The following is a 16,085-nucleotide window of genomic DNA, read 5'->3' as shown; positions in this document are numbered from 1 at the left end:
GGGGCGGCCGCCTACGGAGCGCCGGAGGGAGCCGGGGCATCGCCCGCGCCTGCGCACTGCCCGCAGCCGCGACTTCCCTCGCGCCGCCCGCCCCGCGCCCGCGGGAGCTTTGTGGCGCCGCCAGCGCCGGGGCCGCCGCGTCACTTCCGGCACCCTCAGGGCCGCCGGGCCCCAGCGCCGTGCCGGTGCCGGTGCCGGGCAGGGCCCTCCGGCATGGCCGTGTTCGACACCCCGCAGGCCGCCTTCGGGGCGCTGCGCCCCGCCTGCGTGCAGCTGACGCGGGCGCAGACGGTGGAGAACGTGCGGCGGCTGCAGGCGCACCTGGCCGCGGTGAGCGGCGCGGCCCTGCAGGAGCTGCAGGAGTACGTGCTGTTCCCGCTGCGCTTCGCGCTGCGGGTGCCGGGCCCCAAGCAGGAGCGGCTGGTGCAGAGCCTGGTGCAGTGCATCTCCTCCGTGCTGGCGGCGACGTGCGTGAGGAAGCGGGAGCTGCTGCAGGAGCTCTTCTCCGAGCTCTGCACCTGCCTGGCTCCCCCGCCCGGCTCGGGCAAGCCCGCCCCGCTGTCCGAGGAGCTGAAGCTGGCCGTGATCCAGGCGCTCCACACCCTGATGCACTCGGCTTATGGGGATGTTGTCTTGTCCCTGTACCAACCCTCCGCCCTCCCGCTCTTGGGGTTTGCCGTGTCTTTGCTTCTGGGCCTTGCGGAGCAAGAGAAAGCCAAGCAAATCAAGATCTCTGCTTTGGAGTGCTTACAGGTCCTGGTTCTGCAGTGTGACTGCCACGAGCACCGACACCTGGACGAAGAGGAGGCACAGCAATGTGGGGATTTGTTTGCTTCTTTTCTGCCTGGGATTTCCATTACGCTGTCTCGGGTTATTACTGGAGACATCAAACAAGGTCACAAAACCACCGTTTCTGCCATCAGACTCTTCTATCTGATTGTTGGCTCGGTAATGTCTGATGCACAGCTAGCCAGAATCCCAAAGAGTAAGGAAAAGCTGCCAGTGGAACAAAGCAGAATATCGGAGCTAATGGTCCACAGAGGACCCGACTGGAGCAAAAGTACTGCTCAAAAACTCTCCATCCTCCTGCATAAAGTGGTTGAATCTTCTTCAGTTCACCCTCACTGGAAGGTGAGACTGGAGCTGGTGGAACTGGTCCACCACTTACTGAGGAACTGCAGCCAGTCACTGGTGGACTCATTCAGTCACCTCCTAAAGGCCTTGGTTGGGCTGGTTAATGACGAAAGCAGCGAGGTCCAGAGCAGGTGTAACGAGGTTCTGCGGGGCATGGCAGAGCAGAGGGTCGTGGCACAGAGCAGGGCTCTCGCCGACGTCCTCTCCGAGAACCTCCATTCCCTGGCCACGGCGCTTCCTCGCCTCATGAACTCCCAGGACGACACGGGCAAGGTGTCCACGCTGAGCTTGTTGCTGGGCTACCTGAAGCTGCTGGGCCCCAAGATCAACGTCGTCCTCAACTCCGTGTCCCACCTGCAGCGCCTGTCCCGGGCGCTGGTGCAGGTCCTGGAGCTGGACGTGACGGACGTGAAGATCGTGGAGGAGCGGCGCTGGGGGCCGCCGGGCTGCTGGCAGCAGGGTGTGCAGAGGGGCAGGTGCCAGAAGAAATACTTCCGCTTCTTCACAGAGGAGAGAGTTTTCCAGCTCCTTCAGCAGGTGTGCCGTGTTCTTGGCTACTACGGGAACCTCTACCTGCTGGTGGATCACTTCATGGGGCTGTACAGCGAGTCCAGCCTGTACAGAAAGCAGGCAGCCATGGTCCTCAACGAGCTGGTCACGGGAGCTGCCGGGCTGGGAGTGGATGTCCTGCAGGAGAGGGAAGTCCCGCCGAGCGTGGATGATCTCAAAGGGTCCATAACTTCCATTCTGGATGAGTACACCGACCAGGCGAACTGGTATTTGATCACCAGCGTTGACACGGAAGAAGCCAGCCCTGAGCACTCTCTGCAGCGCTCAGGACTCACTGCCCGTCTGGGGGGCCCGTGCAGCAGCGTCCTCCTTCCATCCCCGGAGCCCCAGGTCACCACCCGCTCCATGAACAGCAACATCTGGCAGATCTGCATCCAGCTGGAGGGCGTTGGCTGCTTTGCTGCCGTCCTTGGGAAGGAATTCCGGCTCCTGCTGCTCTCAGCTCTGTACCCTGTGCTGGAAAAGGCTGGAGACAGGACTCTGCTCATCAGCGAGACAGCACTGGGGACACTGGCAGACATATGCGAGGCCTGCAGTTACGACTCGGTGCAGTGTTTGATTAATGAGAATTCTGACTATCTGGTGAACGGGATTTCCCTGAATTTGCGCCAGCTGGCACATCAGTCACATGCTTCCCAGGTCCTGGACACAATGCTGAGGCATTCAGATGCCAGCCTGCTGCCACTGGTAGAAGACGTTATCCAAGATGTCCTGTCTGCCCTAGATCAGTCTTACAGCAACCAGGCTTCCACCTTCCTCGGGGTCCTCCACTCAGTCATGACAGCTCTAGGTACCAAAATGATGTTTACTTTGTGTAACTCAGCCCTGCTGTCACTGAGGGTACTTGTCTTGGACCTTTCCACTTGCCAGGGGAGGTTTCAGGTAGCCAAGGTGCTGTAGCATGATGGCACCTGCACTTTGCTTGGTGGCCAGTGCTCAAGCAAAGATCACCAGTAGCTTCCCCTCTCTGGTTTCTGTCTGGCCTGCAGCCTTGCAGGAACATGGGCCTTTTGTGGGTGAGAAAGGAAGGATTCCCTGCTCCCCATAAGTGTTCTGTAGGAGTACATGGAGCGTATTGCTTTTTGGTTTTAACATTCCCATACCATCAGGGATGTGACAGCAGGTGCCTGGGTCTGTAGTGCTGTCCCATGAGAGGCGAGCTCTTCTCTCAGGGAATCACAGCTGACTTGCAGGAGGGGATCGTGGCCGTTCAGTGACGCGTTGGTTCCTCTTTTGCAGTCCAGTGGTCTGGAATGAGCAGCGCTGAGCGACACCAGCAAGGGTGGACTGGCAAGAGGCAGAGCGGGGCTCAGTCCCAGGGGCAGCACGAGGTGCCAACGACAAGGCAAGAAGTGGAACGATTCTTCCTTGACTACGTGAGGCAGAAGCAGATTGCAGAGGGTGACGTTCCTGACACGGGGGAGGAGGAGGAGGAGGAGGCAGGTCAGTACTGTGCGTGGCTGGAGAGGAGCATGTTCAGCCTGCAGAGAGAGCGTGACCTCCAAGGTGTCCTTTTGTCACATGGAGGACCTGGGACCCGGCTGACAGTCTCAGGTGTACTTTGAGATGCCCTTGGTTCGTGTAAGGTGCTGCTGGGTGTTCTTGCTTCGTTCTTTGTGAGGACAGGAGCAAAACGTTTGCAGATCAAGGCTGCTGTAGCTCTAAGACACAAGCACACTGTTTTTCCTTACCTTGTAACAGGTTATTTGGCTTCAGGGCCAGAAGTTTCCTCTTTCCAGGATCCTACTGCGTTTTCCTCCTTATGTTCCCTTGGGAACCCCTGTGCCATTTTCTCCTGGCTAATGATGCCACCACTCCCTTCTCACTTGGCCTGGGCAGGTACTGCAGATATTCATACAGGAAACTTTTTAGTCTTTACTGGGCTGTGCTGCAATCCTGACCTTTAAATACTTCATCTTTAAATACCCAGGCTTTTCATTTTTAATAAAAATCAATGGGAAATAAGTCCATGGTGAGAAGAAACTGCAAATGTCAGAGCAACTGCATTGTCCCGTAAAGCAAGCGAACCTTCCCTGGCCCCACCATCCTATCTGAACCTGACACTACCTCACAGAACTCAAGAATAGCCTTGACTGTGCCTAATTACACTAAAAAATGCCAAAGGCCTCACTCAGGAGTGTTCAGAGTGGCTGTGGGCAGGTATTGCGATCTCCCAGAGCTCCCGAGTCATTTTCGTAGCTCCAGGAATGGTTTTGTCTTCCAGACGAGGTTCCCCCGCTTGCTGAGACGGAGCCCAACAACGGTGACACGGACGGAGAGGCTGCACTGCCGATCCACGCTCAGCTGGCCCGGGATGTGATGGAGAGGTGCATCCACCTGCTGTCTGACGGGAGCCTCCGGGTGCGGCTCAAGGTCGGTGCTGGCGGCTCTGAGGGGACAGATGGTGCCCACGGAGGGGCTGGGAGCTCGTCAGCGTGTGCACCGTGCACGTCGGGCTCCCTGCCATCCCCAGGTTCGTGCTGCCATATGCTCGAGCAGGACAGATCCTCCAAGCCTGGCAAGAAAAAGGGAGACGGTTTTCTGGGAGCAGTTTGGGTTAGGAATGGCAGCCAAGCCGAACAGCATCTTGAGGGGGGCTTTGTGTTGGGCGCCTTCCTTTGACGCTCGTGACAGTTAAAGTCTTGTTCCTCAGCCTTTGGTGGAAGAAGCAGAAGCATCTTCCTCCCATCTGGCCTCCCATCCCCCTTCCTCAGGCTGCAGTGCACAGGCTGATGAATGTTTTTGAAGTTGCTGGGGTGATGATAAGCAGGGCTAAAAGCCTGGCTTTTTTTTGTAATTATGAAAATCCTTTGAAGGTGGCCTCCTTTTAAAGTGCAAAGCGAGACAGAAAATGCAGCAGTGAGGCATAACCCAGATTCTCAGCCCAGAGGCCCCAGCTCTGCCAGGTGATCCTGCTGCCCCTGCGGGATCTGAATGTGCAGTTCAGGCCAGGAGTCCTGCCCTGCTCCCAGCCCAACTCTGTACCCAGCACATCACTGCAGTACTTGTGCCTTTCCAAACAGGTCCTGTGCTCTGAGCACTGTTCACTTGTCCCAGTTCCTGCTGCAGTAAAACCACACCCTTTGCTATTCAAACCCTCCCAGCTTCCCGGTGGGATGCTGGGATTCACCTGAATGCCTGGCACTGCAGCACTCAGAGTCTGTTCCCTCCCCTCCTGGCCAGGTCCTGGACGTGCTGGAGCTCTGTGTAACTGTGCTGCATCCTCACGGAAACCATCTGCTGCCCATGGCTCACCGTGTCTGGCCAGCTCTCGTCACCCGGCTGATCAGTGACGACCCTCTGGCAGTGCTCAGAGCCTTCAAGGTATGGCAGGGACTGCCAGCAGCCTTCAGGCTGGGGCTGGGAAGGGAAGTGGCTTGAGGCAGTGCTGCAGCCCAGGAGAGGAGCACCAAGCTCCTGCAGTGATGCTTAAATGTGGTTTGGAGCATGGGATCACCGCCCTGCAGTGGGTGGGGTCGTACCATTCCCACTGCAGCTGTTCCACAGGTGAACCCTTGGCACCGTTCCTGGGGGAAGCAGCAGTGCTGGTGGTTGTTGCAGGGACAAGGAGAACTGTTCTGCAGCCTGAGCAGCTGTCAGAGGCACTGTACAGTGCCTTGCTGGAGCCACAGTCCCAGCACCCTCTTTGGAGGTCTCAGACTGAAGATAAGGGAATATTTCACGATTGAGGAATTGGCAGGGGAGGGGAGAGGTTAAACAAAGACTTGGCCTTATAATGACATTATTAAAGAGCTCCTGACCTCGTCAGCTGGCTACAGTCTCCTCCTGAGTCACAGGATGGCCAGTAAAGCACGTTTCCAGAGGTTGCCAGCCCCAGGGTTTCACAGGGATTCATCTGCTGGGCAGAATGAGATTCATTGTAGAATCCTTCAGTGTGAATAAAGAGAGTTTTGATTGCCCAGATTCAAGAAGCCACACACTAGAGTTTCAGAGTAGCCATATCTGTCATGTGCCTGCCCTCAAAGAAGGGAGAGATTGCTATACAAAAACTAATTAACTCTTGAGAAGTTCAAGTGATCATTACAATTAGCACCCAGCTTGGGTTTTCTGGTATGAATTCCCCTTGGAGTGTCTTCCTGCCTACATTCCAAGACAAGAAGTGTCTTATCAGTGTAAGGCAAACACAACATAACCAGCATCTCAGTCCTGCACACTGAGACCATGATCTCAGTAAAGTTTCAGGAGAAATCAGCATTCTGGCCCCATGGATCCCCTTTTGTTTTTACATGTAGTTAGGGCCATTCTCTACCCAGTCTGGGTTTGATCCTGGGCACACTCCAGTAGTGCTGGGTGCCCTGTGCTGTGGCCCATTGGCCTTTCTGCTCCCTTGGGTGCTTGGAAAGATGGGCTGTCTGCACCACGAAGGGGATTTAATGATATGATGATATTTAATGGCATTTTCCATCAGAGCCTCCTCCAGTAATTTTGAGTAAGACTGCACAGCTGCTCTTACCTTTACTGTGCTAATGAGGGAAGGGCAGCCCAGGAGGTCAGACAGGTGAACACTGCAGAGCAGGGTGCAGCTCACTCAGCCTCTCAAACATTCACCCACTGCTCATTATGGGGAAGCTGCAGCAGACATGGTCACATTGCTCTCTCCTGCAAAAAAAAAAGAGAAATTCTCCAGGGGAACGAATGCCTGAACCCCCTGAGCATCCTCCCAGGCCCTCGTGTGCCCTGCACCCCTGTAACTGCTGTCTCTCTTAGGTGCTGTGTACCTTGGCTCAAACCTGTGGGGATTTCCTGAGGCAGAGGTTCTCCAAAGATGTCCTGCCCAAGCTGACCAGTTCCCTCCTCAGCCAGGCCCCAGCAAGTGCCAGAGCCGGGCCCGTGTACAGCCACACTCTTGCCTTCAAGCTGCAGCTGGCTGTGCTGCAGGGCCTGGGCTCTCTCTGCGAGAGCCTGGACATGGGTGAGTACCAGGGAGAGCACAGGTTGGGTGGATCTCTACCAGCCTTGCCTCTTCTTTCATCTCAGCTTGCTGCTTTCTCCTCCTGCTGCCCCGTGGGGTTGATTCCCTGATCCTTCTGCAGCCTGAGTCTGTCCTCCTGGGAGCTCTGTGAAGAGGTGCTGGGCAGTCTTTACTCCCCAGGAGACAAACAGCAGAGAAGGTTCCCAGCACATGTGAAAATCTGACTGCTCATCCCAACCTGGGCATGGGAAGTGGGGTGTGCAGTGGAGTGTCTGGGTTGCTGTTGGGCCATAGTTTGTTCTTACCTGACAAACTGGAGCCTGGATAAGAGTTCTGACCAGCTCGACTGGTTCCACTTTGGGGCATCTCTCTGGGTGACCCTTCAAGTCCAGCACACCACACTCTTCTACTGAATTAAACTCTCAGAAATTCATCAGAGTTAAATTTCTGGAGCTGACTTTGATGAGGGAGAAGCTTTGCTGGCGAGTTGCTCTTTTCCTCTCGGTGCCCTTGATTGCTTTCCTGGCTTTGCAGCAAGATGCTTAAGAGGCAAGGTCAGAAGAGCTCCGGGTCAGACAGCTCAAAGGCTCAGAAGCTTCTTGCTGCCAATTTGGAGCTGATTCCATTAGGCAGCAGCCGCTGAGGAGGTCACCTCCTACCCTTCTTTCCTGTTCCATTTCTGCAGGCGAGAGTGACCTGAATAAAGTGGCAGATGCCTGCCTGATTTACCTCAGTGCCAAGCAACCCGTCAAACTGCAAGAAGCTGCCCAGAGGTAATGTCTCTTAAATGCAGGTGTGTTGGGTGTACAGATAATGGGGAACAGAGGGAGCATGGTCATCCCATTCCTTTTGCACCTTTCTCATTCCTCCCTCCGGCACGTTTGAGTCCTGTACAACAGGGTCTTTCGTGGAAGTTTTCAGTGGTGAAGTATCCTTTACTCCCCAGAATGAGCTAGAGAGGTCAGCTGTCAGCTTGCTCAGAAGTTACAGTTGGCTTTCAGGTGACCTTGCAGTGCATTTGGGGACAGAGGGGAAGATTTGCTACTTGCCTTTTCCCTAACCACCTCCTATGCCTGAATACTTGGGGCTCTTGGCCCACTGGTGGCATCAAACTGCAGAGGAAAGACAGCTATGGAAGAAGATGTGCCAGGCATTCCCTTGTATTTTATCACTTAATACCTTCTGCAGGCTGGGGGATTTACTTCTGTTATCCTTCCATTTTCCCTGGGCTCCTGTGATCACACCAACCCAGGCAATGCCAGGTGGACCGGAGTTTGTTTGGGAAGCTGTCAGTCTTGGCACCACTGCTGCTCTGAGGAGGCTGGGAGAGTCTGAAGGAGCACAAACAGTTTAGGTGAACACACACCAGCTCTATAAAGTGTTGACAGACGTTATTTTGCTGCTTGGTGTACAAAATCCTCCTCAGCATGTTCCTGCTGTCAGGATAAGAAATCACTGTTGTCACATGTTGTCACCTGGAACCAAGGCCGGAGATTTCAGGAGACAAAGCGAGTCCAGTTACAGAACACAGGACATAAATCACAAACCCGGGCCCCTCTGCTGAAGGACAGGGGGGGCAAAAGCCAACCCCCTCTTCTTGTGTGGCCCTGCCCTGAGGGGAGGGGGAAGCCAGCAGGTTCCGCAGGCTCTGCAGCTTCCAGATTTCCAGGGCAGGCTGCTGGAAAGGGAAGCAGAGGGAAGGGCATCCCATCCGTTCCCTCTCACAAAGCCCGGGCTCCCGGGGGCGCGGCGGCTTTTGTGTGGCCGGGCAGCAGATCCGAGCGAGCCCTCCCCGGGGCTGGAGCGTTCCTTTGTTTGTGTCCCCGAGCGGGTGGGAGCAGGTTTATTTTTACCTCCGAGGCTTTTCACGGCAGCACAGCAGGCTCCAGCGGCGTTTTGTTCTGCAGAGGGGGGCTCTGCTCTGTGGGCATGCAGACCCTCGCTGCAATAAAGCATCGTCTGTGCTGGATGGAAAGCAGAGCACCACGATTCATCTAGATATTTGGAATCTGAGGCTTTTAAATCATTAACTAAGCAGCTGGAGAAGCTGTGCAATTTCCCCCCCTCAGCAGGGGTGGAGGGAATACAAAATGAGCCCTTTTAGAAGCTGCACGCTGAAGCGAGCTCACTTGTTGGAGGAAAAGGGCAGTGAAGTTCAGGGCAAGTAGCGTTTTTCTCCTGCACGTTATTTTTATTCTACTTCAAGGGAAAAATGCCGTATGTTTTGCTCCTCCCCCCATGCCTTTGATGCACCGTATCTCACATAATGTCACTGAACCAAGCTGCTCACTGAAGTCCTTGCTCTCTCCTCTTAAACTAGGCACATGTATGCACTGAGGCATGCATTATGTCTGGCCTGACAGTAACCATGCACATGGCAGCACCTGGGGGCTTCTTTTGGGGTTTATTTTTTTAGTTTAGTCTTGTGTGATCCCCAGTCTTGGAGCCTGGATGGGTCAGAGTTAAGGGTATCACACTCACTTTTAACTACAGTACTCTAAACCAAGGTTTCAGCTTGGGAAAGTCAAAATTAGTTTGCACCATAACAATCAGCTCCAGCACCTGGATAAAAATCACTTCTCACCACACTTCAATTTCCATTCTGCAGCTGCTGAACCACCCCATTCCTGTAAGTTCTGGCCCTTCTCCTTCCTCTGCACGTGCCTGAAAGCAATCCTGCAAACTGACACAGGTTGTCACACATGAGGCCCTTTCCATCTAGGCAAGGGCAACGTTATCAGCCTGATACATGAGAAATTCTGCATTTTAAATGCTTCTAAAAACAGATAGACCAGAACTAATCTTGGCCCCAGCCTGAGTGCCAGTGTACGTCACATAACTCAGCTTTATCACTGCAGAAATCATACGAGGTAAAAGGATGTTTGGAATCAGCTTGCCATAGTGATTTATACTAACTGGCCTTTGCTCAGCTCTTTGGATTCTTATTCAACTGATGGGTTGTGACCTGTCAAGAACAAGGTCAGCTGTAGCTCCAAACACCTTGCACTGACTCTGTGAGGATTTTGTAGGCATGCAATGGGCTGAGCAGGAATTTTTGGCCAAGGTGCTGGAGCCAAAAAGGAGGGGGGAGGGAAAGGGAAAAAAAAGTTTGGCTGTCATCCATGGATGTTATCATGCCCCAAGGAGGCTGCTTAATCCCATTTATGGGACCCTGTAGCTTTATTAGATGAAGCAGTGGGAGTAAGTGGTTTTTTGTAACTGCAGCTTCATGCAATACTCAACAGGCAAAAATAGATGCTGGGGAAAAAAAGAACTCCAGCATGTCTGAGGAAGAAAAAATGGGACAATAACAATAGGCTTTACTAGAAGATGACTGCTGGGAGTATTCCAGGAGAGTATTATCCAAAGCTTTTTAAAAAAATAAACAAACAACAAACAAAAACCAAATGTAAAATCCCCAAAGAGACCAAACCTACTGAAGAACAGTTTGGAAATTCCAGGGGGCACTAAATAACTCTTTGCTTTCACTGAAGATGAATCAGTGCAAGGGTGGGTGAAGTTCCCAGAAACAACTGAGCAGCAAAATGGGGGTTGTGGGACCTCAGCACTGGGAACAAGGCCAGGGGAGATGGTGAAAGTTCCAGGGTGTAAATTTAAGCTTCTTGTCAATTCGTGAAGTTGCATCATCCCTGACAAGCTTTTCAATCCGGGCAATAAAACCTTGAAGGAAAAGAGATTAAGAAATTGCCATTGGCCTCTGTCAAGACTGACAGGTAGTCTTCCATTCTTTCTGTTTCAAAATTTACACTTAATTCCTACTGAATGTTTACAGCCTGTGAAGTTTATGTTTGACCTTTCAGTCAACAGTCTGGACAGGAATAGGTTTTCCCCCGCCCCAGATGTAGAAATAATTTTCCCAGTTCTCACTGAAGCCTTGTGGTGAGCTGTATCCAGTTAAACATTCAGCAGGGATGAAAAGCCTTGTCCTTCAGCCAGCCTAGTCACTGTGCTGTGGCTTTGCATAGAGCTTGGGAAAAGACAATGGAATAGCCCAACTGCTCTGTGCTAGTGGAATAAGTTCAGTACACCTGGGACAAATATGAGCTATTTTGGGACCTTTTGAGATACCAAGGTTGATTATGCAGCTTACCTCTTTTGTTTTGGTTGTGTGGTTTGCAGCATACTGATTGTCAGCTGTCATTCCCAGGCTGGGCTGAAGCACACCAGAACAGCCACCTGCACAAGGCAAAATTCAATAAAGTGATATTTTTTTAAAAAAAGAAAAAGGCAACAAGAGAAAACAAACTTGGATTAACCCCAGGAATCTTTGCTATGGAAACAGGTTGCTTGGAAACTACCCCAGAGTTAGTTTGAAAATGTAAAAGTCAAGTTGTTCTTTAAGCTGCAGAGCACTCCAGGCTATCAGAGATAATCACAGCCTCGAGCCATTATGGGCAGCAGAGGCAGCAGTGCTCCAAGGACTGGGTAATCTCTGAGGGTCGCTCTCCCCCCCGAGCAGCTGATTGTGGAGAGGTTGGAGAGCAGAGTGCCTGTGCTGTGAGTGTAAGAGGTGCAGCTGTGCATGTGCTGGGGAGCAGCAGCCAGTGTTCCACATCCCCCTGTTTACTTCCCAGCTATTCACCACCTTTGCCCAGCCCTTTCCCAGCTGTAAGGAGTGAGGATTTCCTCTCTGCAGCTGCCCACCAGCAGCAGCCTGTGGTAAACTGGGGGGAACCTCTGGGATCCGGTGTTTGCTGGCAGACAGAGCTGTGTGCTCATGCTGGCACAGCCAAATGAGCGCCAGGGACAGGGCTTGGAGAGCTGGAGCTGGGATATCAGTGGTGTGAGCTCTGGACCCTGCCAGCCAGCCTTGATTTGGCACCAAGTCGGGCCAGTCCTCCCCTTCCAGTCAGCAGAGCTGCAGGAACAAAGCCAGGGGAGCAAGGAGTCCTGTGAGCTCACCTGCATCTGGCCACCCCATCCCACAGAAAAACAGTCATTTTGTCGAGGCAGCTGTTGCCAAGCCCAGCTATCACCGTGGAGCACATTTCCTGCTGGCTCCTCTGGAGCAGGCAGATAGGCACTGCCTGCACCTTTGGGAGGGGATGCTGCCAACAGCTTTTCAGTGGTGACATCTCCCCCCTTGCTGTTCAGAGACCCGCCCTGAGGGACAGGCGAGGTGTAAATGGCAGAGAGGCAAAAGCAGCAGCTTTGGCTACTGGTGGAAAAACGAGTCACACATCCACAAGGTTGCTGTGAAGAGGAGAGAGAGCTTTCTCGCGCCTTCATCTCAATTCTGTGCTCTTTCAAGTCGCCCGTGGCACCACACTCCCTTTCAGAGGAGAGCTTCTCAAAGGGATTTCTCCCTGCTTTACACAGGAAGCAAGCTCACTTGAGGGATGAGTTCTTCAGGGAGAAGTTTGGGCAGCAGTCAGATTTTATGTGGCTTTTGTAGCAGGTGATCTTTGCTTTTAGAGAAGGAGGTTCAGTCCTGTGCTTCTTGGGGGAGCAGAGACAGGCCAGCATGATTTCTGTTCCCGTTACCTCCCTGAGCAGTGCTGGTCTCCCATGATTTCAGAGCAAACTGGAGAACTGAGACTTGTGGCTGGGCTTTACTGGAATCTTGGAAAGCTGTCCTGCAGGTTTGTGGAGTGCTGACTACCAGTGGTGCTCACAGAGCACTCAGCACCAGGCAGGTAGAGGCCTTGCAGGGCTGTCAGGGCAGCCTGCAAATTCCAATCTAATTTTGGCCATGGCACAGCCAGAGAAGTTAATACCAGTTAAGCCCACCACACCTCCTGAGCAGGAGTGGGTGGGTAAGTGTAGGTCACACAGATCAGCAGTTTGCTCTTTAGCTCCTCGAGTTTCCTGCTCTCCAGCAGCAGCTGTGTCCCAGCAGCTCAGCTGGAGCCCAGTGTGAAGGGCATGCTGGAAAGGCAAATCCCATCTTCCCTGGGTATTGAAATGCAAAGTGAAAACCATCAGCACAGCATTAAAGCCTCTAGGAAGTTGCAGATTCTTCTTTTCCTTCATTCTGTTGTTAACGAAGGTTGTGTTTTGTTTTAAAATCCTGCTTTGTGAAAGGTGTGCTGTGCAGAAAGAAGAAAGTTTGAGGCAGCTGATAAGGACTTGGGATGGAGGGAGACTTCACTTGAGCACAAAGTCCTCAAATACAGCATTGAGCTTCCCTTGGGGTCCAGCCCAGGCAGCTCTCCCCAAATATCAGAGGGGGTGGTGAACAAAACAGACAGCTGCTTCTAAGATCTCTGCAGCAGCTGTTGCCCAAAAGATCCCAGACATGAGCAGCACGTGCTGGGGAGGTGACTGCAGGGTTTTCCATGTGGGACAGGCTGGTTTAGAGAGGCTTGTGCCAGCAGCATGCCAGGGCCAAGCCTGGGTCAGTTCTGCACCAGCTGCTTGTTTGATGTCCATAACTGACTGTGGAGCACAGTCAATATTTTCTCCCATGTGTCTGTAGCTGTGAGACAGAGCTGCCTTCTCTTGGGCACAGAGGCCACTGCACCAGGCTCTGTAACGAGCTGCTGAGCCTGTTCAGCTGCCAGAGGCCACCAACATCATCCAAGCTTTCCTCAGCTCCTCACGACCGTCGGGCACCAACCAAGAGCCCTTCTTCCTTACTCTCCTTTCCTTTCTTCCTTCTGTTTCCCACAGTGTTTTCCTGCACCTGATGCAGGTGGACCCTGACAGCACGTGGCTGCTGCTGAGCGAGGTGTGCTGCCCCGAGCCCTGGGAGCCGCCCCACGCCAGCCTGCGGCCCGTGAGGCTCGGCGGGATGGGGCGGCCGCGCAACGAGCTCACCGACAACGCGCTGCTCCTGCTGCACAGGCTGCAGCAGCACGAGAGCACAGCGCCAGGGGCCAGCACTCCGGAGGCGTCTCCCCCCTGACAGACCCACACAGCAGCTGGGAGGGGAGAGAGGAACCGCCAGGATACAGCTCACCTGGGAAAACGCCGTCCTTGAGGCGCCAAGTCGTTCAGGAGCAGAGGAAGGGCTGCCCGGTCCGGGGCACTGGCTGAGGCACCTCACGGCAGAAGGTTTGTTTTCTGAAGCAGTGTTTTGAGGATGAGGTGGATACATGACCCTGACTCCTCCTGACCTGTACCTCTCCAGCACCATGTGCAGAGAAAACAGCACATCTGTTTCAAATTCTTCAGTATGAAGAGTGATTCATCTTCCAGAAGTTACTTCCCAACCCTTGATCCTTGGGGAGTGCCCCTTCAGCACGCCCCACACCCCTCTGACCAGCTGTGATGATCCCTCCCGTTCTCAGCTGGACAGTGACTGCTAGGTCAAAGCAAAAGCTTTTTCTTGCCTTAACCCTTTTTCAAGACAATGTGGTTTGGAGTGCACTAAAAACCTGACTTTTTTAAACACCAGGTAATCTCAGAAAAAAAGTGCATTCCCAATAAATTTCTCACCAGTGTTACTGGCAAGAACAGCACGTCCTCTCAGAAGCATTGGGGCTGCTCCTCACAGCTGCAGTTCGCTGAGACTGACTGGAGACTGCTAAACGTGCTCTGCTCCCCATCTCACAATCTGTGAGGTTCTGTAGAGAATCAGCCAGCCCTGATTTACACCTGGGAGTGATTTACAACTTCTCCTGTGCCCAGGTCACCTGGTTCTCTAAGGCCGTTTCTAATCCCATCTCCCCCCACAAGGAGGATTAAGTGAAATATCTACCTGTCCACAGGCACTGCTTTGCTTGGCTGCTCACAAACCTCACCGACTCCTGGATCCCTCAGCTTCACCCGAGTGGCTCCTGGCAGCAGGCTGCCTCCTAACACCTGAACTTGTATGCAAGTGAAGCAAAAGGATTAGATCTTGACTGTAAATTCAGGAGCAAGCTCAGAAACAAACAAACAAACAAAAAGAAAACACAAAGCAATAAAGGGATTGTTACATGGAGCAGGCTTTGTGTATCATTATTGGGGATCCTGGGTGAGCATCCAAAACATGTCCCTACTGGGGGGCCCAAGGGCACTGCTGCTGTTGCCCACCTGCCTCAGCTGAGGTTACCTCCCCTCATCTCCCTGGTTTTATTCAGGCTTTATTCCTAGTTGCTTCTCCAGGGACAACACAAGTCAGTGGCTTTTTACCCAGTAGGACAGGGCTGCAGGTCAGCTTTATCCTTTTTTAATATCTGTTCAGTGCTTAACGCTGGTTGGGTTCTGTACAAAGGAGCCTTCAGAGCGGGTCTGACAGGGCAGGCAGGGAGGTGAAATACTGCCTTTGGTCTCCGAGCGCCCTTGGGGCTGGTGCAGTTTTCTGGGTTGTTGTAGCACTTGATAAAACTCATCCATCAGGTGTGGATGCTGAAGCCAGCCTGGCTCTGCTCGCCTCTGCAGCAGTGGGGGCTCAGAGGACCCAGCCTGCCCATGCCAGGGCTCACCATCCTGCAGGATCTGAGGGCAGCGCTGTCCCATCACTGCCCAGTGCCCAGGAACCAGCCACATCCCCCAGCCTGGGCTCTGGCACAGCTGACTGCACCGAGACCCCCCCAGAGCCACAGCACCAGTGTCTCCCAGTGCTCTCCCAGAGACTTCCCCCCCTGGCCTCAGCGGGGGGTGTGGGTGGCAGGAGAGGCTGGCCTGCCTGTCACACAGCCACCTGTCACAGCTCCTCTCAGCTTCGTTATCGCCCCTGCTTTATTGGAGGCAGAGTAAATTGCTTTTGTCTGAGGCAGGATAATGGCCGGGAGAGAGACTGTGTGGAAATGGCATTTTCATGAGGCCGGTTCCTCCCCAGCAGTGACTTGCATATTTAGCTCAGCCCCTTCACGAGCCCAGGGGCTTCACTGCTGGCACCCTGCTCCCCAGGCAGGCACCCAAGCAACCCCCAACCCGCTGGGATCTGGACCCACATGGGGACAACCCCCTGGCTCACCCCATTCCACCCACTCTCCCCAGGGAGAAGAAGCCACAAAACCCAAATCCAGCCACCTCCTCCGTGCCTCCTTTCTAGCACAAACCCGGATGGGACCATGTGGGACCCCCAGACCCAGGGGCACAGTCCCACACACAGCACCAGGCACTGCTGGGCCCCACACACGGACCCCGCAGGGTCCTCTCCTCCAACTCCTGCTCCCAAGACTTCGTATAAGCTCAGCAAAATTAATCTCTTCTAATAAAACCTGTTATTGTTAAAGCTCACCTCCGGGTTTTACAAATCACTACACTGCACAGCAATTTGTTTACTCCCCTTTTGAGGTGATTTGCAGCCTCCTGCCCTCCCTGGCATGTCTCTCGCTCTTCCTTTTCCTCTGCCTGTGGACTGTGTTTTGCTGCACCAGTGAACGATGCCCCCTGATCCCTCTCCTTCCAGCAATCCCATTCCCTGACTGGGCGAAGCCAAGCACAGACCCAACCCCAGGGATTGCTGTGGCACAGCCACCATTATTGCTCCTGGCAAAGTGGAATTTTGCACCAGCAGCCTCTCACCCTTCAGCACCTGAACGTTTTTCTCCTA

General features: G+C 53.6%; 1 protein-coding gene and 1 long non-coding RNA gene across 3 annotated transcripts; one reads left to right on the top strand and one right to left on the bottom strand.

The window, feature by feature from the left end:
- Positions 1-189: 189 nt before the first annotated feature.
- On the top strand, positions 190-14,525 carry TTI1 (TELO2 interacting protein 1). 2 transcript variants are annotated; one of them, XM_050313887.1, is made up of 7 exons: positions 190-2,494; positions 2,944-3,141; positions 3,926-4,077; positions 4,888-5,028; positions 6,433-6,637; positions 7,323-7,410; positions 13,271-14,525. In XM_050313887.1, the coding sequence occupies exons 1-7, from the start codon at positions 214-216 to the stop codon at positions 13,503-13,505; spliced, it is 3,300 nt and encodes a 1,099-aa protein (XP_050169844.1). In that variant the 5' UTR covers positions 190-213; the 3' UTR covers positions 13,506-14,525. The 2 variants fall into 2 exon arrangements, with proteins under 2 accessions (XP_050169844.1, XP_050169843.1); XM_050313886.1 differs by having other exon boundaries at positions 2,944-3,147; positions 3,929-4,077.
- On the bottom strand, positions 4,074-6,202 carry LOC126639240 (uncharacterized). Its single transcript, XR_007628768.1, has 3 exons — positions 6,179-6,202; positions 5,466-5,560; positions 4,074-4,219 (listed from the first exon to the last, which is right to left on the bottom strand). It is a non-coding gene; the product is annotated as an uncharacterized LOC126639240 (long non-coding RNA).
- Positions 14,526-16,085: the final 1,560 nt, after the last annotated feature.

This window comes from Myiozetetes cayanensis, unplaced genomic scaffold, assembly GCF_022539395.1.
Source record: "Myiozetetes cayanensis isolate MyiCay16 unplaced genomic scaffold, myiCay2020 scf19, whole genome shotgun sequence".
NCBI classification, from domain to species: Eukaryota; Metazoa; Chordata; class Aves; order Passeriformes; family Tyrannidae; genus Myiozetetes; species Myiozetetes cayanensis.
The sequence above is the reverse complement of the archived record's forward strand: the minus strand, read 5'-3'. Positions and strand labels throughout refer to the sequence as shown.

Coding starts and splice junctions, on each gene's coding strand:
- TTI1 (XM_050313886.1), top strand. CDS start 214: ATGGCCGTGTTCGACACCCCGCAGGCCGCCTTCGGGGCGCTGCGCCCC. Junction 5,029..6,432: donor CAGTGCTCAGAGCCTTCAAG/GTATGGCAGGGA, acceptor TGTCTCTCTTAG/GTGCTGTGTACCTTGGCTCA. Junction 6,638..7,322: donor CTGCGAGAGCCTGGACATGG/GTGAGTACCAGG, acceptor CCATTTCTGCAG/GCGAGAGTGACCTGAATAAA.